The 22033-nt window shown below is 37.2% G+C and overlaps 1 protein-coding gene and 4 non-coding genes across 6 annotated transcripts; 2 read left to right on the top strand and 3 right to left on the bottom strand.

The window, feature by feature from the left end:
* Positions 1-260: 260 nt before the first annotated feature.
* Positions 261-13144, bottom strand: AGY1 (Albino or Glassy Yellow 1). 2 transcript variants are annotated; one of them, XM_087126906.1, is made up of 20 exons: positions 12515-13144; positions 12066-12138; positions 10418-10624; positions 9465-9567; positions 9191-9371; positions 7770-7988; positions 5369-5482; positions 5164-5277; positions 4591-4758; positions 4049-4224; positions 3445-3511; positions 3188-3334; positions 2930-3025; positions 2783-2851; positions 2491-2592; positions 2150-2401; positions 1997-2064; positions 1740-1857; positions 934-1173; positions 261-856 (listed from the first exon to the last, which is right to left on the bottom strand). In XM_087126906.1, exons 1-20 carry the CDS (start codon positions 12923-12925, stop codon positions 719-721), a joined length of 3063 nt encoding a protein of 1020 aa, XP_086983032.1. In that variant the 5' UTR covers positions 12926-13144; the 3' UTR covers positions 261-718. The 2 variants fall into 2 exon arrangements, with proteins under 2 accessions (XP_086983032.1, XP_086983033.1); XM_087126907.1 differs by lacking the exons at positions 12066-12138; positions 12515-13144 and having other exon boundaries at positions 10328-10561.
* A 3600-nt stretch (positions 13145-16744) lies between these two features.
* On the bottom strand, positions 16745-16819 carry TRNAH-GUG (transfer RNA histidin (anticodon GUG)). The gene has a single exon. It is a non-coding gene; the product is annotated as a tRNA-His (tRNA).
* Positions 16820-18243: 1424 nt separating this feature from the next.
* On the top strand, positions 18244-18315 carry TRNAK-UUU (transfer RNA lysine (anticodon UUU)). Its single transcript has one exon. It is a non-coding gene; the product is annotated as a tRNA-Lys (tRNA).
* Positions 18316-19012: 697 nt separating this feature from the next.
* Positions 19013-19084, top strand: TRNAK-UUU (transfer RNA lysine (anticodon UUU)). The gene has a single exon. It is a non-coding gene; the product is annotated as a tRNA-Lys (tRNA).
* A 1438-nt stretch (positions 19085-20522) lies between these two features.
* On the bottom strand, positions 20523-20594 carry TRNAH-GUG (transfer RNA histidin (anticodon GUG)). Its single transcript has one exon. It is a non-coding gene; the product is annotated as a tRNA-His (tRNA).
* Positions 20595-22033: the final 1439 nt, after the last annotated feature.

Here is a 22033-nt window from a genome sequence, read left to right as displayed (position 1 = left end):
TGAGAAAACAATGTTATACGTTATCAAATAATAAAAAGTAACGACGATTGATAGTATATAATCCAGGTGGAAAATTTTCATAATTAATTGTATTCCTCTGTAATATATATTAAGTCAAATCCATCAAAAGTGAGAATGAATCGCTCATTAAATTATTAAAAAAAAAAAAAAAACCTAAATAGCTAGATAAAATGAAAGATATACCATAGTAAAAAAAAAAGTTAAGAATAAACCTGTAACATGTTGGACAAGGATGACTATGATACGAAAGGTAGTAAATATATATATATAAAAAGAAGGCCAGAGTTCACCGATGGTTCCATGGCCGACCAACCATCAAGACAAAAACAATTTGAGCTGAATTTTTTCTAATGACAATATCGATATTATGATCAATTGTTTGTTTATTTTACATACTGAGAATAAAGTATTGGAGTTGAACAAAAATTCATATCTACCCCGCCCCGTACACGTGCACGGACACGTGCATATTGTGATACCCTACCCTGAAAAACTATAAGCACCAACACTAGCTTTGATAGACTTTTCTCGTATCAATGCACATTCCATCTAAACCTTGATGTAAATGTAAATGCTCATCTCATTCCCTTACCAAACTCTTCTGGGGCTATCTACAAGCATGTCTTCCTAGATACAGGCAGAAGGCTTCAAAAGAATCCTCCATTTTTAAACACAATGGGGAAACAGCAGCAGGATTTTAGGCAGTTGCTTTGGGAGACGATTCAGTAGCAACTGGATCTGGATTATTATTAGTACCTACACCATTGGTTACAACTTCTGCTGATTTCGCCTTCCTTCCAGAATCCTGATCCTTCTTTACGAGCACCGGTTTGAACTGTCGAAGACGAGAGTAAAGAGAATTTGTAATAAAAATATAGAGAGAGGAACCAAGAGTATACATACAGTCCTTACCTGATATATAGAATATATAACATTTCTCCTTATCTGTGCCATCATATCCAGGAAGAGGTTATAGCCCTCAAGTTTGTACTCTATAAGTGGATCGCGCTGGGCATATCCACGTAAACCTACGGCTTGTTGCACAAACTTAAGTGCCTGCAGGTGTTCCTTCCATAATCGGTCAATATTGCTCAACACCAAGAATCTCTCGGCTTCCTTCATTAATCCTGGTGCTTCCTTCTCTACAATATCCTGAAAATATAAACAATATAACAATCTCAATAAACTTAAAATTTTAGTTTGTTAGACTAAGAGAAATTTAGTGTTTTTAATAAATAATGATTTAGCTTCCTTTGTGAATTTAGAATAATTTTCGTTTACTAGCACCAATACGTTAATTATTAATATAAAATGAGGAAACACTTCCGATCTCGAAAAAGAACAGGACAAAACAAGGAAGAAAAACAAGCTCAGCTCAGCAAGGAGCAATACAAAAAGGCTACATAAGAATATAAAATGAAGAAAACAAAGAACCAACAAAAGAAAGGTCAAAGGGAATCTGGTTTCAAAATCAGGCATATAAAATCATGGTAAAGAAGGTAAAAGTGAGATAAAGAAAGAATTTGAAGAATGAAAAAATGTGCGAGATCTAGGAGGGCATCGCCTTAAAATGAAAATAAGGAACTTTAAAACAAAGTAAAAGTAGTGGGGTGGGCCCATGCAAGAATCAGATCACTTATATGCCTCAAAAGGGTCAGGTGGGAAGGGAGGGATATGTATGTGTGTGTGTGTATGCATATTATAATCGACGTGCAGACCCGTTTCTGTAAGTATGCTTCACGTCCACGTAGACGAAGATAATTCTGCAAATCCTCATATGTTGAATTTTTACTCTTCAGTAATTCTGGGGTCAAATCATCCAATAGATAGCAATACCTATAAACAAAGCGAAATATGAGTCATGGAAACTAAGTTCAGGTTATACCAATATCTACCAGAAAGCAGTTCATGCATGCAGTGGATTTAACAAATTGATGCGCTCTTGATAGCCACTAAAAATGAATTAGCCCCTTACTGTTGAACTTTTGCAATGAGCTTCTCAAGATCCCAGCTTTCAGTTGGAGTATCAGAGCCAATATTTGCCTATAGTTTTAAGATCAGTGAGGCATCTGATATATTTGAATTCAATGATACATCGGCAATATGAAAGAAAGTTCATATGATTTACCTCTAATATGTCGTCCATCGTCAGCTCAGCATATTCAATAATAAGTGATTGTAGATTGTCTGATTGGAGTGCACGCCTTCTCTCAGTGTATACACGATCTCTTTGGCTATTTAAGACTTCATCATATTCAAACAACTGCTTCCGGATATCAAAAAAGTAGTTCTCTACTTTCCTTTGGGCTTCATCAAGTGCTTTTGTTAACATCTGGGATTCTATAGGAAGGTCTTCTACTCTAAAAGCTCTCATTAAACCCTAGAGATGCAAATAGTTTTTCTTAAAAAAACTTAATAATCATGTACAGAATCCTAAGTATAAGACCTGATCTAAATGTAAATTATAACCTGAATTCGATCTCCACCAAATATTCTAAAGATGTTGTCTTCAAGACTTAGGAAGAAGCGTGAGCTTCCAGGATCCCCTTGCCGACCACTTCGACCACGCAGCTGCAATGATACATATTAAGAAGTCAATTTCATCTCAAGTTACACAGGAATAATATGTCACAAGCCTTTATATGAACAATGCACAAAGTACTTGTCATAACGGAAAAAATCACAGTACGATAATAAATAAATCTTTAAATTTGATTTACTACCAGATTACAGCCATGTAACACCAATACATAAATTCAACCTGATTATCAATTCGCCGGGATTCATGTCGTTCTGTCCCTACAACATGGAGTCCACCAGCTAACACAACCTGCAAGGATGACTGGATGAGAACAAAAGAGACAAACCAACACCAAGAAATAGGCAACAGAATTTGAGGAAAACTGACCTTATTCCTTTCTTCCTCCGTAAAAACCTTATATTCTTTGACAATTTCTAAAAATGCATTCCGCAACTTAGCTATGACATCATCTTGAGCAGGGCCCTACAAGTCCAAAATAAAAAAAATAAAAAAAATAAAGAAAAAATAACACCAAAGAGAAAGAACCACAAAGTTGTGTTGTGACAGAATGATAATAAGACAGCTAAATCGCCAAAAAGAAAATACAAAAATTTAAGAATTCTTCAGTGATCAACTAGAATTTACCTTCTCACAGGAATAAGATAGACGCTCTTCTGCTTCAAGCTCAGTTAGTGATCTCGGACCCCAAGTCTTGACAGCAAACTGTACAACCTCTTCAGCCAATTTGGCATTCTCACTTGAAAGGGCACATGGAAATAAACTTTCGTTTACCTAATATAACATAAAATACATCAACTGAGATATCTTACAACAGAAAGATATTAACCAAGCAACCTTATTGCCAAAAATTACAAATTCAAGGATCAAAATCATTTCCCCACCTTCCATGTTTTCTTTAGAGGGGGCTTCTTCGCAGATACAAAAACTCCATCAGTTAGTTTGACGAGTCTGCAATAAAATATTCCCACAAATTGTAAAGCTTGATTTATTATGCACTAACTTCCACCCGGTCTTGTTTTTAACAGGTAGATATCCGTCCATGGCCCCATCACACTTGTGAAAAATAAAGCCAACAACCAAGAAAGTGTAATATGAACATGCGCAGATTATTTCACATTCAAAAACAGCAAGTCAACCTGTTAGTGCATCAGGTATGCTGGAAATAAAAACTAACATTGATTTAGTACCCCTTAATTCTTAGCTCAAGCAGTAGTTTGAGAAGCAGGGAAAGGGCTTGAAGTAATTTTACAGGTGCTACTTCTCATCCCATCCTGACATCTCTTTCGTTCATGCTCTCTCTCTCTCTCTCTCTTGTACTTTTTATTAGTCTTAAAACTAATTGAATAGCCTTTTCTCGTAGAGTCATGTTGGAAGAATTTCTTATCCTCTCTTGTGTGTGTAGATCTGACTGATTTCTGTCAATACAATTACTTGAAGGACAAAAAAGTTCTACGAGGGGAATGTCAACCCATAACAAGATGATACCTTGGCATAAGCAGCTCACGTAACTTCAGCCTTGCCATAAATTCAGCATTACCACCAAGAATTATATCAGTGCCACGTCCAGCCATGTTTGTAGCAATTGTCACAGCACCTAGGCGACCACTTTGAGCTACAATTTCTGCTTCTCTCTCAACATTTTCCGGTTTTGCATTGAGAACCTATGGAAATTGAAGTGCACTAAATATCATCACTAACAGTGATCTTGCAAAATAATGGAGGTGTTTCCAAAGCCAAATGGTAGCTTTGGAAGGAAAAGAAATGAACTCTCATCGTTGAAATTGAGGCCTTGCACCCAGTTTATTGATTGTATAGAATTTTGCTCGACTTTCATATTCTACCCAAATTTATAAGTTCTTAACAAACTGTTGAGAATTTGATTAAAAAGGTAAAATATAATTTAGAGAAAGTTTAACGTGGTAATAAAGTATGAGGTTATGTGTGCAAGCTCTCGAATGTCACATTCTCCTCATTTCATGTGATAGTCAATTTGTTGAGTTAATTTTCAAAAAAATAGAAGATCTGACCTCATGAGGAATTCCAGCTTCTCGCAACTGTTCTGAGAGAGCATCACTCTGCTCAACACTAGTTGTGCCAACAAGCACAGGTCGACCAGTCTTGTACATTCTAGAAATCTCTACCACAACAGCTCGCCATTTTCCCGTCGTCGCCCTGAAAACTACATCCGACTCATCCTGATAAAAAAAAAAAAAAAAAAAAAAAAATAGCATACATTGTTTTTTTATAAAAAACAAAGAGACCTCACATTGCACTACATCATATATAGTAACACTACAGTATAACATATATAGCAAAAAACAAAAGACAATTACAAGGGAAGAAGGGATATTAGGAACATGTAAGATCAGAACGATAGCTCCAAAGAGATTTTTTACACAGCATACTTGTATGGCGAGAACCAAAGTTAGGTGAAACTTTTACAGTTCTAAAGAAACTAAGAAACCGCAACACTTAAGCATGACAATCAAAGGTCTCACAAAGATCTATTTTCAGCATTGTAATATGCAAGTTCCACGTAAGTATGAAAATTATTTAGCCAGATTTGAGAAATCAATTATGAAGAACAGTCTTATCAATACCTTTCTTATCATAGGCTTGTTCGTAGGTACAATTGTGACTTTGAGCTTATATATACTCTCAAATTCAGTGCTTTCCGTTGCTGCAGTGCCGGTCATTCCACAAAGTTTAGGGAACTACAAACAGTGGAAAGAAGAAAGAAACATCAATATGAGTGAGAAAAATATTATTCGAGTTTATGGAAAAATATATTGACATGAAATCTACCTGGAGGAAGAAATTTTGATAACTTATTGAAGCTAGTGTTACAGTTTCATTTTGAATTGGTAAAGCTTCTTTTGCTTCGACTGCTTGATGAAGTCCATCACTCCATCTTCTCCCCTGGACAATTTAATAAACCATCATAGTTCCTCCATCAAATTGTATTGTATAATGGATATGTACATATATAGTGTAATATGATTGCATGTAGCTGCTAACATATATACTGTAAAAAATATGGTCAAGTACCAATTAAAATAATGGAGGTACAGAACAAAAAAGGACATAAAAATACAAGCTGAAACCGAACAAAAAAAAAATCACAAATAACAAAATAACCTGAAGCTCTTGAAAATTTGGGACAAGAAGGAAAAGAATAAAAATCACAAAAGATTTTGCTGCATTTAAATCTGTTCATTCCCAAACTCTCCTCTTGGATCCCTCTACACCTTCAAATACCCTCTTGTTTCTTTATTTATGCAAAACAATTCCTGTCATGTTACAACACAACTATACCCAAGAGGAAGGAAGACCTCTAGATAAAGTCATTGGTATTCATCCGAGTAGAATGAACTAAGAGAAAAGTTTACCTTTTTTTTAAGGCATCAACCTTCCGAAGCTTAAAAAAGAAAGAAATAAGACTGATAAGAAGAAGAAACTAACAAATAAACAAGGATTTACATGAGAGAACTAGAAGACTCATAGAGCAGAGATATGTATCCTCGAAGTTTAGACTAAGTAAAACCCCTATTGAATTATGCAAGGATGGAACAACTGCCGCTGTACAAGAAAGTACCCTTCTAAATGGTAACTACCAAAATAGACCCCAACAAATTGAATGAAATAGGCTATTCGAGCATTTTTTACAAAGGAAATGCAGCTTTAGAAAAACCACTGGTGACCCCTTGCCAAGAAAAGAAAAGAACAAGGCTCTCCCTAATGAAGAGTTTAATGAACTTGAGGAAGCCAGGAAAACACAAAGAAGTAACTTCTGGAGGTGACAGAACTTAAAGAGAACCATCGTAGTTAAATTGAAAATAAGAGAAGATTATGGAAAATTGCATCGTCAGATTCTGAGGCTAGAGCCAAGTATCATCCATGCTTTACAGATGAATAGATGGGAGAGAGCCACTGATCAATGAAGATAAAATAAAAATAGAACTGTATCTCATCTAAATGAAGGATAAAATAATTCTAAAAATGAAACAAATCTATATTTGTCCTCCCATAAGTATCACTCCCCATCTCCCACCACACAATGAACAAACTGCAAAAGAAAAGGAAACTAGTCGCTATATCTTCCAAGGTCCAACTTCTTGAGAACTACCTGGTTTTTAATACAAATGTTATTAGAGCCATTAAATTTGTACCTTCTGAACAACGGCCTGAAAATGACTAGCTCATACATTTAAAACCTTCCCAGTTTCCATCCACTCTCTCAGACCATAAATGAGGGATATGCATTGAAAAACCAAAGTAGACCTAAGCAGAGGTTGTCCATGGCCTTCGAAATATTATACATTTTCTAAGTATCTCAACAACCTCCTATGATATTTTCTATTATTTCAGTTATTTGACCTTGATCCAAAACTATGCAAGCGACTCCTAAATTAATAAAACATGATAGACAGAAGCCCAAAGAGACAATAGCTAGCATTACCTTGATTCATGGATTCTATCAACGAAAGAAGAGGGGGGTCAACAGAATTTATCAACGAAAGAAGAGGGAGGTCAACAGAATTTACATGATTCCAGTACTTCTATGTGTAGATTTGGCCTATCTATTTTGAAGCCACGTCGGTTGAAAATTTTGCAACAAATAAGAGTAGAACAAAATATGCTTACCAAATTGATGTATTAAATCTTCAAGACTTTATATATACAAACTAACCAACAAACCCCACTACGGTAACTAACTATAACCAACTAACATCGATTGGCTGGAAATTTACAAAGAATTAAAAGGCTCACGTAAAAGCCCACAGTAACTAACCACGAGCCTACGTCACAAATACTGATAGCCAGAACCATAACTCAACTTAAGCTACACGCTTCAAGTAAGTGGAATCATTATTTTACTGGATTATGGATTTCCATCGGGTAAATAAAGACCACTATTCTAATATTTAATTGAAATATATGCAATCTTGGACGATGGTCCTCTAATTTACAATAAAAAAATTGTATCCCATCCATCCCTCAAGTTGTTTCACACAAACAGGTAACAGAAATATTTATTAAAAATACCTGAAAAAAAATATTGATGACCTACTCATGACTCATAAGATCATTTTTCTGCCGTGGATATTTTTATTCTTGGAGAAAGATAGAAAATGAAAGACCAACCATGCATGGAAAAACCAAATACGATGTTATCCTGAGGATACAGTTGAATTCAAAAAATTACCTGCATCACTCGACCAGTGAACTCATCCACAATTAGGACCTCTTTACCACGAATTATATAATTGACGTCTCTTAGAAATAGTTCTTTAGCTTTTATTGCATTAAGAACGTATGATGCCCATTGTTGTCGAGGATCGTACAAGTCTTTAACATCCAGGATTTCTTCAGCATCCTCATAACCTTGTTCTGTCAGCAGCACAGTCTTCTGTTTCTCATCCACCTGAAACAGTGACAGCACAACTATTTAAATTTTAAATTTTTGTTTAGCCAGAAAATCTTCAATCCGCAAGGGAAATAAGCTATCTTTTTAAAATCTGATGTACGCTAACCTAATCATTTTCCAAACCTAAACCAAAGAACACAAAAGAACAGATAAGTAATGAAGGGTAGCTTTGACACTTGCTAGGGCTTCAAAGCTATTTCAGCCAATAAAGTACAGCTCATTCAAACACAATAACAAACGAAATACTGCACAATTATGTCCCTACAAAGTACAGCCAATAAAGTACAGCATATTCTCAAATTTAATTTTAGTTCTGAGTTCCCTGTAGGGAAGGGCCTCGTATGGAAACAGTACCGGCAAGAATAAAATCCAGGAAAAACTTAAATGCGTCACCTAATTATGTCCCTACAAGCTAATGGATGAGAAGAAGAACTAGCTAGCCATTTTGCAACACCAAAATAAAATAAAATAAAAATAACTATTAGTACTACAATCTATCATCTAATTATGATATACTTCATTTTTTTTTTTTTCAGAGGTAAGGTCTATTCAGTTTTCGAACACCAGCATTACTGAATTTTCCAAGTAGGTCTACAACAGATCTCTACTCCCAAGCGGAGTTTGTATCCTTGAACATTAGTCTCTTTTCATTTATTCAATGAAAAATTTTGCTTCTGGTTAAACAAAACGAACCACTTTTTCCAAAAAGCTGGGCTCTTCTGATATCAAACACAGCAGACCTAGTACTGAGAAAGAAAATCCTTATATAGCTCTATCCTTCTCTTTATCAATGCATTGAGAAGCTTTCTTGTAGGCATGTTCTCAATCAGACAGCTAATGGTCATATAACAAAATCAGATCTTTGGCACTGCTGGTTGGAAAAATTCAAAAAATTTCAAGAAGTCCGGGGATTGGGCAGAGTTGTGGAACAAAATTCATTTTTGGAGCAACTACATATATACTCTGACATACTCTCTCTAGCAGTTTATGAATTATAATTCTTTTATGAATCTATGATCAATAGCAACCGAGGCAGTTTTTCATTGCTCCATTGATGGCAGATTTTGTTCTTCCTTTTTTTTTAATTTTTGACTCTTCAATTAATTGTGTAGTGTCTTATCCAAAGGGGGCGGTAACAGAAATTTCTTTAATGAGATTTATATACAAGGCAAAAAAAAAATCACAATTGATAATCTTACTGTGTAATGTATATCACGTTCAAAAGCAGAAGCCAACTTTGCAGCTTTGTAATATCTATCACTAGGTTTTTCAGCAGGTCCAGATATAATGAGAGGAGTTCTTGCTTCATCAATAAGGATAGAATCAACCTCGTCAATCACACAGTAATTGAAATCTCTTAAGACAAGCTCTTCGACACTCTGCACATGTCACAGATGCAATTAGATTATTTGATTTGTAAAGACAAAATAAAATGTAACTGAAAACAAGCAAATAAGTCCAGAATTACTTTCCGTGGCAAGATTGTCTCTCAAGTAATCAAAACCAAGCTCGCTATTTGTGACATAGGTAATATCACTTAGGTAATTCTCTCTCCTTTCTTCACTTGTCATATTCTCTGAATAAAATTTGTTTGGTGGGGTGGGTTTAAATGAGGAAAATCAAACACTAAGAGAGTCAGCAAACAAATAAAGCTAAAATTTTAAAATTTACGGAATGGCAGATGGAACAAAACAGTGATAAAACAAATTCATAATCCAATGAAAGAAAATTGAGTAGTTAAGAATAGACAAATCTTCAATATTTTAATAGGTCAAAGTTGCAAGTGCCAAAAAACAAGAGAAAATAGCTTCAATATGGGGAAAAAAAGAAAAAAAAAAAAAAGCACTAATACATGGGTTCTTCAGAAACTAGGATAGGCCACTCATGTCATATAATTGTATCAAGTGCACAATTCACAACAATGTACAATGAAAATTTAAGAAGAGTATAGTTTTAAGAATAATATACTATAAATCCTCAACTTATTATATACTAGTACCAAGACCACAATTTTTTTTATGAATTATCGAGTGGATAATTCACAACTGGTGTATATAAAGATTTTAAGAATAATATAGTTTACCAATTTCCGTTTAGCAAGTACTTAACGTGTATTATACTCTCATCAAAGCATTTACCTCAATTACCCTTTTGTCTTCACATACATAAAATGATTGTCATCGAAGTCATATTGAGATTAAATATTTGTTATAGCCATGCTTGTGGGTTGCCAAACGTAAAGTAAAAAAAGATAATAATGAAAGAAAAATGGATTCTGAACTTCCAGGTCCCAGTAACTACATATTTAAAAACATAAAAACGGTACAAGAATCAACCTTAAGCAATCAGAAGTGAAAATGTTCGTCCAACTACTCAATGGAAAATGTAGCCTGATGTTTGGAGATTTAAAAAGAAATGAGGCATACGTTGAATGAGGCCAACTTTCAGTCCAAGAAAACGAGGAACTTGACCAACCCACTCACAATCCCGCCTGGCCAGATAATCATTAACAGTAACAACATGAACCCCTTTTCCAGTTAAAGCATTCAAATAAGCTGGTAAAATAGCAACTAAGGTCTTTCCTTCTCCAGTTCTCATCTCTGCTATTTCTCCCTTGTGAAGAACCATACCACCTGCATGAAAAGAAAACTTAAAAACTAGCAATCAAGGGCTACACTAGATTTTGTTTTATGTTTTCAGATTTACTAAGTCAATGAATATTCATTTGACAGATTTGTTTCTTAAGATGGTCTTTGAATTATATGCTCCAAATAGTGGAAATCTGAAAACAACATTCCAATATCCAAATTTGGATTTAGAAAATAAAACTGACATTGAACTACTAATATATATATATTTATATATATATAAGAGACAGTTTCATTGACAATTGAAATTTACAAAGGGGTGTAATATCTATGATGTTTAATGAGGGAGATATAAATATAGGAAGTAAAAATATTAGAAAGTTTACACCAAGATATAGCTTGGTAAATAACATTGTCAAAGAGTTTTGTATAAAAAAATTATATAAAAAAAAACTAAAAATAAAGGAAGCCCACAAAAAAGAAAAAATTATATAAAGAGGTCCAGTTTTTAATAATAAAAACAAAAGATATTACAAAAAATAGTCAGCCCTAGAAGAATTGAAGTGAACGAATGCACCCCACCTCCTCTTAGGACTCTCTACATACACCCTTAAAGATTCTCAGTCTCTGTAGCCTTATATTCCACATAAAAGCCAAAAAGGCAACTCCTCCAACATCATTTACCCTAGAAGGTGAATATAAGAAAACCTCCTCCAACATCACGTTACAAGTCCTACTCAAAGCCAACCTCACTTAGAACATGTCCAAGAATATTCTCTAAACTACTGCGATAAACTAACATCATCTAAATCCTCTTCTGCGTGTTTATGAAGAACACACTACTGAGGCTCCAAGACCATAGATGAGGACCTCCAGAAAAAATAAATGGTGTTAAGCCAGACATGAGCAATTAAAAATGAAAGATTTCTACATGGAGATTTAACCTTCCAAAGTGTCCTTGAAAATTGAAAAAAAAATAATATCAAACAACTAGTAAAAATCTTAGCTTCCCAGTTCATTACATAACATATAACTAAAAACCATGACTAGTATGTCAAATTCAAAGCCTTATGGAGGAGTTCTTTTTCCTTCTTACTTTTTGAAAATATGATAATTTATTTTAACAATGTCAACTTGTAGTATTTGTAATCCTTATGGAGTACTTGTTGGGTCGATGTCCTCATCTCCCTTCTTTTCTTTTTCTTTTTTGTTCCATTATCCAATAAGAATATGATCTTGTATTCTATCAAAATATTAGGTATTAGTTTCTATTTCTATCTTTTTCTTTTTTCATTTTCTTTTTTCCTTAAGAAACATTGTACATTATTAAGAGATATCATTGAATAGTTCGCAGCAAATAACTCCCATCGTGAACTGATGGATGCAGTTGGAGGACTGCTAAATAAAGGTAATTCATAACAGATGACAGGCAGAAATATCCATAAGAACAAAAGCCAAAAGATAAAATGTAGAGTAGAAAATTTGCCTATCAGTTGAACATCAAAGGGTCGGAGCCCCAATACCCTCTTCGAAGCCTCTCTCACAACAGCAAATGCTTCCTGCAGCAAAAACTTTATAGTTAGAACTTTGCAATAGAGTATACAGGACAAAGTATAAGCCGAAAATGAACTTAGAGTGGTTTACACAAAGATCCACCAAATTTCGAGCATGATTTTGACAGACATTCTAATTTTGAGTATCAAATTACAATCGAATAAAGCAACCATTATCAATAGCACTTCCCGCATCAATATGCAACTGAAACGACTCTAAATTAGTATTACAAACATAAAGAAGTTACGAAATCAAAGAGAAGAATTTAACCGCATCAAGAAACAGATGCTTAAGAAAAAAATTCAGCACCAGACCAAAAATTCAGCAATGAATAGAGCATAAAAGTAGTTAACTAGAGTAGTATTCGTTAGCGAGACTTACAGGCAAAATAGAATCTAAAGATTCGCCTGATTGTGCTCGCTCTTTCAGCGCATAAGTCTTGTCCCTGAGTTGCGAGTCCGAGAACGCAGAAATTTCCGCTTCTAATCCATTAATAAGAGCAACGGTAGAAGCATATCGCTGTCTAGTGGATTCCCCAGTGTCAGTTCCTTTAAAAATTCCGCCTAAAAAACCTCCAAGCGAAGCTACAGGGCGTGTGTTCCGTTTTCTTGAATGTACCAGTTTAGAGGTTTTCGATCCGAATTGCAAGGCAGATTTATCGATGAAAGCGGAACGCAGATGAGATTTCATAGAGAAGGCCTCAAAAGAAAGAAGAAACTTGTAAGATTGAGATGAAAGGGAAGAAGGGTGGCAGTGCTTCGCCATAAATGAATCACAAAGAGGCATCGTCATACTGCCTGTTTTCTTGTTCTTTTATCAATTTCCCGAATCGAACAGTGATAAGATAAAGCCACCGATGGACGATTTGGATGAACAGAAAATGCGAGTAATCCGTTACGATGGTGAAAGAACTACGTTGAAAATGGCAGTGGAACAAAGCATTTCGTCGGAGAAGCTACCCAGAATTGCATAGTCCATTGCCATGGACGATGGATAAGGCAACCAAATACTAAGGACAGTTGGCTTTAAGAGAGACCACCACCGCTTAATTTTGATTTTTTTTTTTTTCTTTCTTTTTTAAAATTTTTAACATTATCCTTGTCCAATAGACAATAAATCACTCTTGGATTAAGCTAATCCTTCAAATGGTTCTACACAAAGAAGAACACTCTCCTATGCTTTAAGTTAGTAACGAGCTTAAGGTGATCTTAATATGAACTTAGATTATGTGTTCTTTAGGGAGAGTATGTCTCTTATAGTGTTCGATAGTTCCGACTCTTGTGTCCAAGCTTTAAATGAGAGTTCTTTTCTCTCATAGTCACATGTTCCTCCACTCAGCTTCTGACCCTAGCGTGCTTGTCTTCTTCATGTAATTTACGCCCTTGGACCTTCTTGTCTAGTCTTGGGAGCTAAACGTGTAGGCCGGCATGAAAATCAGTCGACGAAATTGGCCCTATTGATGATCTAGGACGTGGGATCATCATATTGGGTCATCAGTCCAAGTGTCAAACATGTCTTCATTGGGTTGAGGTGAGTTGTTAAGACATACCACGAGGTCATTAGTGTATCACAACCCAATTTTTAAGGTTTCGAGATAAAACAAAAGCAAATATAATAAAATACAATAAAATTTAAAACAAATTTAAAACAAAACAACACCATAAATAAAAACAAAACAAAGTCTAATTACAAGATGGTGTTGAGTTTATTATAAATGGGGAATGGGTTTGGGATACAATTTCAAAAAATATAAAATGGACAAATTAAATCGACGGACTAACGTCTTGGGATGACATCCTCTGTGACTCCCAGCTCTTGAACGTTCCCTCACCTCAACCAGCCAGTTAGTGAACACTTGCAAAAACGTACAAGGAAAGGGGTGAGTATAAAAATACACAGTAAGCAACCTACTTGTAGGCTCTCATTCCATCTTTAACCTAGTAGGTATTCGCGGGCTTTTCTCTAGTCTCTACGAAGTACGGGTCTAGTTCTACAGCTATGTGAGCTTCTAGGAAAGCCTTAAAGTTCCGAACAAGTCTCTGGTTTGAATCTTGCCCTAAGGAATTTGTCCATGTTGTACAACCTTTCTATTTTATGACTTAGGTAGCTTGTTTTGTCTATATAGTGAATGATCAGTATCATAGGTTGATGCACGACCTCATACTAATTTGGTGGGACAATATAGTGTCTGCTAATATGAACATCATATATGGAAGGCTAGCTAGTGGACCCTCCTACAGGACCACAAAATCTACCTAATCTGAGGGTGCGACCTCGTGTGCTGGCCAACTGCTGTGTCAACCCACGTGGTCTCATCCCACTCTTAGGACGAGTTTACAACAGAGTGGCCCTTTTCAAAAGACCCCTAACCACTTCTACGAGGTTGGGCACCTGGTTGCATCAACGCATTGCCCTATTTGCCTTAGGCCTAGCTCGACAAAACCACTCTTGGGGATTTATCGCTTGGTAAGAGTGCTAACGGGTCCAACCTAAGTTTATAATAATGTCATGGGGGTACTAGAGGGGAGAGGGTGGCGGGAACACTAGTGACACCGTTCATACTACTAATGGCTTGGAGATCTATCTTAATCACTCACGTGTGCCATGACGGTCTACTAGTTTCCTTGGGAAACTAGACGCTTAAACATGGACTCTCAACTCCAGGATACTCTACACTAATTCTTCAAGTCTAACTTAGTTTTGTAGCACTAGGGTCCAGACCTACTAGTCGCTACTCACGATCCTAGGGTGTTCGGTCTACTAGAGGTATCATGACCTAGGTCACCGTTCACCTAACCTATCTGTATAGCTCTAGTCTTGTCTTATCGCTACTATCTACACTCTATAGGAAGAATACACAATCAATCACCTAGAGCTAATATACAATTTTCATGCAAATCAAATATGCTTAAGGAGCCGATAACATACATCAATCACCTAAAACGCATATCACAAATTCTCATCCTCCTTTCTAATATAGCATAAAACATGAAAGCAAATGTAGTCCATAATCTCTATCTTAGGGGCAATTCTGTAAATTCTACATCAAGCATATTATTCTCATATTTACGTGCTCGTTTAATGCTCTAACATGCCGGTTCTATCCATCTAAGGTTGGATTTATTAACATGCATGCTTGTTCAAGCAATCTCTATAAGTACTACTTAAGGAGGATTCAAATGGTAACTTACATGGATAACTCGTACCCTCTCGAACTAGCTTTTTTCTAATTTCTCTGTAGGTCCTAGTCCAAGCCAAAATAAGACTAGTATGGAAACTGGAGTGAAAATAGTCGAACAAGACAAAAAGAACTCACCACGCTACTGTAGGGGTCTTTACACGTGTGTTTCACACACGTGTGTCAAGTGTCACAATCGCACTCTTGCAGCAGCCGGACAGTGATTGTGTGACACTTGTTCTAACCCAGCCAACAAGTCAGCAGTGTGTAATTCTAACTTCGCAAATAATGTGGTCGTATGCTTGAGCCTCATCTCATGTTTGAGGGAAATTTTTTCGAAAACGTGAGTGAGGAAATACATTGAAAACGATTTTAAAGAAATCGATGTTATAGGCTAAAAGCAAATAAGCAACAACAACGACTTTGCTAGCATATGACCCGAGTAGGAAGAATTGACAACTAATCATATCCCTACTATAGTACATTTTGGGGCATTTTAGCCCTGACGGGTGTAGACATGATTTTGGTAACTAGCCATACACACTCATATTGGCACAATAATAGTAGTAAAGATATATCTAACATGAAAAACAATAAAAGGGATTAAAATTGAGTCGCATATGTTCATTGTCTGAAATAATAATCTTCTCAATTAATAGATTTTATAAAGAGAGATTAAGTATTTCTTGGTCTAGTCTTATACAAACTCATTGGATATGATACTCCCACTTGGATCAAATCATTTGTGACGATTACAAAGTGGACCGTATCAACAATGTTATTGAAAAGACACCCAACCTTATCCATATATATAGACCATTTAGGTTATTACTTAAACATGATCTGTCAACTACATGCTATTCAATATTACATTAATAACCTTGAGTTTTCAAACCATGAATAATTTTAAATTGTAAATAAAATAATAAAAGTTATCATCTTGTAACATGGCTATTGGTTTAGCCAATATTCATCACTTTCATGATTAAGGATAAACCAACCAACTTCAAATTTGCTCGTTGGTAGCTATAAAAGGTACACCCAACCTTATCCATATATATAGACCATTTAGGTTATTACTTAAACATGATCTGTCAACTACATGCTATTCAATATTACATTAATAACCTTGAGTTTTCAAACCATGAATAATTTTAAATTGTAAATAAAATAATAAAAGTTATCATCTTGTAACATGGCTATTGGTTTAGCCAATATTCATCACTTTCATGATTAAGGATAAACCAACCAACTTCAAATTTGCTCGTTGGTAGCTATAAAAGGTAGATGTGGGGCTCTCCACGGCCACAACGTGTGGAATTCTCACCACTAAACTATAGCCACTTGGATATTTAGCCAATATTCATCACTTTCATGATTAAGGATAAACCAACCAACTTCAAATTTGCTCGTTGGTAGCTATAAAAAGTAGATGTGGCTGCTGCTGGGATTCGAGCCCAGGTCTCCACGGCCACAACGTGGAATTCTCACCACTAAACTACAGCCACTTGGATATTTAGCCAACATTCATCACTTTCATGATTAAGGATAAACCAACAAACTTCAAATTTGCTCGTTGGTAGCTATAAAAGGTAGATGTGGGGCTCTCCACGGCCACAACGTGGAATTCTCACCACTAAACTACAACCACTTGGATATTTAGCCGACATTCATCACTTTCATGACTAAGGATAAACCAACAAACTTCAAATTTGCCCGTTTGTAGCTAAAAAAAGTAGATGATATTGGTTGACATTTGGTTGTATTTGTAAACGAAAGCTTCCTTCAGATACAACCGAGCGATTGACTCATCACGTATCGTTAAGATCCTATCAATAGTCTTTCTCTAGATCTTTTGATCTAGTACCCTAAAATTTTATCCTTTGACTCAATCAATGCCTCCACAACATTGGGGTTAGTCATCTTTCAATCCAACCCAAGTGGGTGATACTTACGGAAGTCCCTCAAGAATCTAGACTCTCTTGACATGCTGACATTGTCTTTGTCGTTTCAATTTCCCTTATTTGTTGTAACAACATGAATCAGAGATGGCAGGGTGTGTGGACAATAAGACCACCTACTTTCTAGGTTCCTCCCTATATAAAGAACTCGTGTGTGGGATCAGACTCTATCTAAGCCCTTCGTCCGAAACCCCAATCATGCTTTGTCTCTCTCCTAGTGCTTGAAGCCATAATCTATCATAATGGAACAAAATATAAGAAGATATTCAAGCACAATCAAGGTATCTTAGCATCACAAAAAAACATGCATCAATTTCATGGGCACTAAGTGATGCTACTTGTTACTCATGCTCTGACTTACATACATGGTTGTGACAAGTCATCTTAGCTCAGTGATAAAGCGTGTGACTTTTAACCACATGGTTGCGGGTTTGATCCCTACAAATGCGGCTATAAATTAAATTGATACAAAGGACCCAATGACTCTTTATCTCGAGAATAGTTTTGAAGACATATCAATATATACCAATCTAATAAAAATATGGGTACGACATAGAGTATATAAATATACCCAGTATCCTCAACTCATTTGTAGCCCTTCATCACATCATAAATGTACCTAGTAATCTCAACTCATTTGTAGCCCTTTATCACATCCTTAACCTAGCAAGACACACGGTTTACTCATCATCACTTTTTTCCTGCCTCCACGAACTCTCTCTAACAAGTGGGCACAACATGTACTACCATAGCTGAAAAGAACCCAATGACTCTTTATTTGAGAATTGTCTCCGTCTTAGCTCAATGGTAGAGCGTGTGACTTTTAACCACATAGTCGTGGGTTTTTGCAAAAGAACTTAATGACTCCTTATCTTGAGACATGACGATTTACTCTCATCGTCACATTTTTTCAGCCTCAAATAACTGTCTTTAACATGTGACGATAACATGTGCTACCATTGTTGTGACAAGCCATCTTAGCTCAGTGGTAGAGTGCATGGCTTTTAACCGTGTGGTCGTGGGTTCGATCCCCACAGATGGTGCTTTATATTATATAAATAGCTTCCAAACAACTCAATGAGACTAGTCTTCGTAAATACTCATTTTGTTGTGAAGGCTTGATATCTACTCTCACCGTCATTTTTTTTTTTTTCCTCAAATAACTCCCCCTAACAAGTGGGAACATGTATTACCTCAGTGGCAGAGCAGGTGGCTTTTAACCATGTGGTCGTGGGTTCAATCCCCACAGATGGTGCAACCATACCTAGTTTTAACTCTCTCTTGCACGTGGGGACATATGTGACAAAGCGAGATGGTGCAACCATACCTAGTTTCAACTCTCTCTCTCTTGCACGTGGGGACAACATGTGCTTCCATATGTGACAAAGCGGTTCTATGCCCACAAATGGCAAGTTATAAACAACATATGTGACAGCGAGATGGTGCAACCATACCTAGTTTTAATTCTCTCTTGCACGTGGGGACAACATGTGCTTCCATATGTGACAAAGCGAGATGGTGCAACCATACCTAGTTTTCATTCTCTCTTGCACGTGGGGACAACATGTGCTTCCATATGTGACAAAGCGGTTCTATGCCCACAAATGGCAAGTTATAAATTATAAATAGCTGCAAAAAAAACTCAATGACTAGTCTTTATAACATACCAATAAGCAAATACTCACTCTTTCATATCTCTCTAACAAGTGGGGATAACATGTGCTACCTTTGCTGTGACAAGCCATCTTAGCTCAGTAGTAGAGCGTGTGGCTTTTAGCCATGTGGTCGTGGGTTTGACCCCCACAGATGGCGCAACATACCCAGTAAGAAGATACTTATTTGACTCTCGAAAGGGTAACTATGCATCCCTTAACTTTGGAAAGGGAGGGGAATATAACGTTCATGTATCCCGTATGTTGCAACATGGTCCATAAACATGCATGTTAACTGGGCACCAAACAGTGCCCATCTTGACGGATATGGTTAAGATAAGCTAGCAAACCCTATAATTCTTACCACCAAGGGGCTCGTTGACCTTATTTTGATTGTTCATGATTAAGGGTAAGTTAGCAAGCCCCTGGATATTCCCACATTATAATTTTCATATCATACATCAATACAATACTTCGAGATGGAACAAGGACAATACTGGATGACGATTAAAAATGTCTTACTTACGAATGTCAAATGTGGCTGCTCGAATTCGAGCCTAAGTCTCTACGGCCACAACGTGGAGTTCTCACCACTAAACTATACTATAGACATTTCGATATGTTGCTCATCATACAACGTGGAGTTCTCACCACTAAACTATACTATAGACATTTCGATATGTTGCTCATCATTCTTCATAATCTACAACTAATCATGAGAAAGACTGTAAGATACAATCAAATGTTTGTGCATGGATTCAAGCCGAGGTCTCCATGATCACAACAAAATGTTATTCTCACCACTAAACCAACCACTTCGATATTTAGCGGATTAGGATTGAAGTGGTCCATACCATTACGAATGTCATACTTGTGTTTTGTAGCTTAAATCAAAACCATGTTATGTGTGTGTGGCTATTAGGATTTGAGCCCAGGTCGTCACAACCACACTTAGAATTCTCACCACTAAACTTCACCCATCATTCTTCCTAATCTACAACTAATCATTAGAAAGCATGTGTCTAATACAAGGAGAAAAATAGAGGGTTGAGTTGTGAACTGGTTTTGAGTTATGTTAATATGCTTCAATAGTTTGTAACTAAAAAAGGCAGATGTGGCTGCTTGGACTTGAGTCCAGGTCTCCATGGCCACCACGGGAATTCTCACCACTAAACTACAACCACTTGGATGTTTAGCAATCATTCATCACTTTCATGATTAAGGATAAACAAAAAAATTTCTATTTGCTTCACCCGTTTGTTCATGGTTCATAGCTAGAAAAAGCAAATGTGACTATTGGTATTTGAGTCTAGGTCTCACTTGGATATTTAGCTTAATTTGTGTAGCTTGGAGTGGTTTTGAGTTATATTAGCTTCAATTCTTTGCAGCTAAAAAAATTAGTTGTGGCTACTGGGATTTGAGTCCAAGTCTCCACAACCACAACGTGGAATTCTCACCACTAAACTACAACAGCCACTTGGATATTTAGCCAACATTCATCACTTTCATGATTATGGATAAACAAAAAAAACTTCTAATTTTCTTCACTTTTGAGTTATGTTAATATGCCTCAATGGTTCGTAGCTAAAAACAATAGATGTGGCTGCTGGGATTCGAGCCCAGGTCTCCACGGCCACAACGTGGAATTCTCACCACTAAACTACAACCACTTGAATATTTAGTCATCATTCATCACTTTCATGATTAAGGATAAACAAAAAAAATTCTAATATGCTTCACCAGTTTGTTCATAAAAGCTCGTTGTGGTTTGCAGTTATGTTAATATGCTTCAATGGTTCATAGCCGGCCACAACGTAGAATTCTCACCACTAAACAAGCGGTGATGTCGCACTCCTCCATGCCGCCACCGAGTGTCGACGTCTCCATCACTGCCACCAAGAGGCCGGCACCGCGAAGACGGACGTCGAGTTGTCATCGAGCAAGTGATCAAGGAGATGACCGCCCCTTTGCAGTACCCGATGCACGTTAACCTACAGGCGCAAGGATTGTGGAACGCTGTCGAGCCTGAGGAAGAAGAAACGATCAAGTATCAGGAGGATTACTTGGCATTTTCTGCCATACTACGTTCTGTGCCTCCAAAGAGGCTAGCATCTCTCTCCACCAAGCGCACCGCGCAATCGGCTTGGGAGGGGATCAAGTCTCGCCGGGTTGGTGTGTAGGGAGTGCGGGAGTCCAACATCGAGCAGTTGTGGAAGGAGTTTTTGGAGATCCGCTTTAAGGACGACAAACTGAGGAGGAATGTCTTCCACGCCTGAAGCTCCACGACAACTCCAACGAGAGCAACGGGTCTATCTCCTCAATTGGTCGCCAATGCGAAGCCTCGATGGGAAGACGCCACACGAGGCCTGGTACAACAAGAAGCAAGCGGTACATCATCTCTTAGTGTTCATCTGCGTCGCATATATGAAGATCACACGTCTCCACCTCGATAAGCTTGATCCTTGGGGGCTGAAGGTCGTCTTCATCGACTACGAACCCAGGAGCAAGGCGTACAGGCTCTATGATCCTGCGGGGGGTGAGCTCATTTATCGCGCGACGTCGTGTTTGACTAGAACACCTTCTAGCGGTGGAACAATGTGACCGAGGCAGACCAAAACCCAAATCAATTCACGATGGATTACCTCATTATTGAGCTGGGAGAAGGAGGAGCACAGCGTCGGGCATTATCACCGTCACAACAGTTGTACCGGACACGCCTACACCTACACTTACCACAACTTCTGCTACGCCCCCTTAACAAGTTGAGTTCATAACACCACGTACTATGGACTCGATGCTGGATGCCAATCACGATGATGGTCTGGCAGCCAGATACCGAAGGATTGAAGACCTACTGGGAGGAGGTGAACCATAGGGACTGGCGGCGCGCGAGCTCTTAGAAGAAGTGGCTAAACCGCATGCCATTCGCGCGGATGAACCGAACTCCTTGGCCGAAGCAGGAAGGAACCCGTGCTAGCTGAAGGCAATGAAGGAAGAGATGACATCCCTCATTAAGAACAAGACGTGGAGTCTGGAGGACATCCCATCAGAACACCGAGCCATAGGGCTAAAATGGGTATCAAACTAAAGCGAAACGAAGAGGGAGAAG

Source organism: Cucurbita pepo, chromosome 9, assembly GCF_057944985.1.
Source record: "Cucurbita pepo subsp. pepo isolate OVF chromosome 9, ASM5794498v1, whole genome shotgun sequence".
Taxonomy (NCBI): Eukaryota; Viridiplantae; Streptophyta; class Magnoliopsida; order Cucurbitales; family Cucurbitaceae; genus Cucurbita; species Cucurbita pepo.
The sequence above is the reverse complement of the archived record's forward strand: the minus strand, read 5'-3'. Positions and strand labels throughout refer to the sequence as shown.

Bases quoted from the DNA above. Each gene is read 5' to 3' on its own strand.
- AGY1 (XM_087126906.1), bottom strand. From the start codon at position 12,925: ATGACGATGCCTCTTTGTGATTCATTTATGGCGAAGCACTGCCACCCT. The intron at 2,852-2,929 runs GTCAGTTTTCCT...TCATCCTTGCAG, and splicing joins CGGAGGAAGAAAGGAATAAG to GTTGTGTTAGCTGGTGGACT. The intron at 2,593-2,782 runs GTTGAATTTATG...GTATCATTGCAG, and splicing joins CCCGGCGAATTGATAATCAG to CTGCGTGGTCGAAGTGGTCG.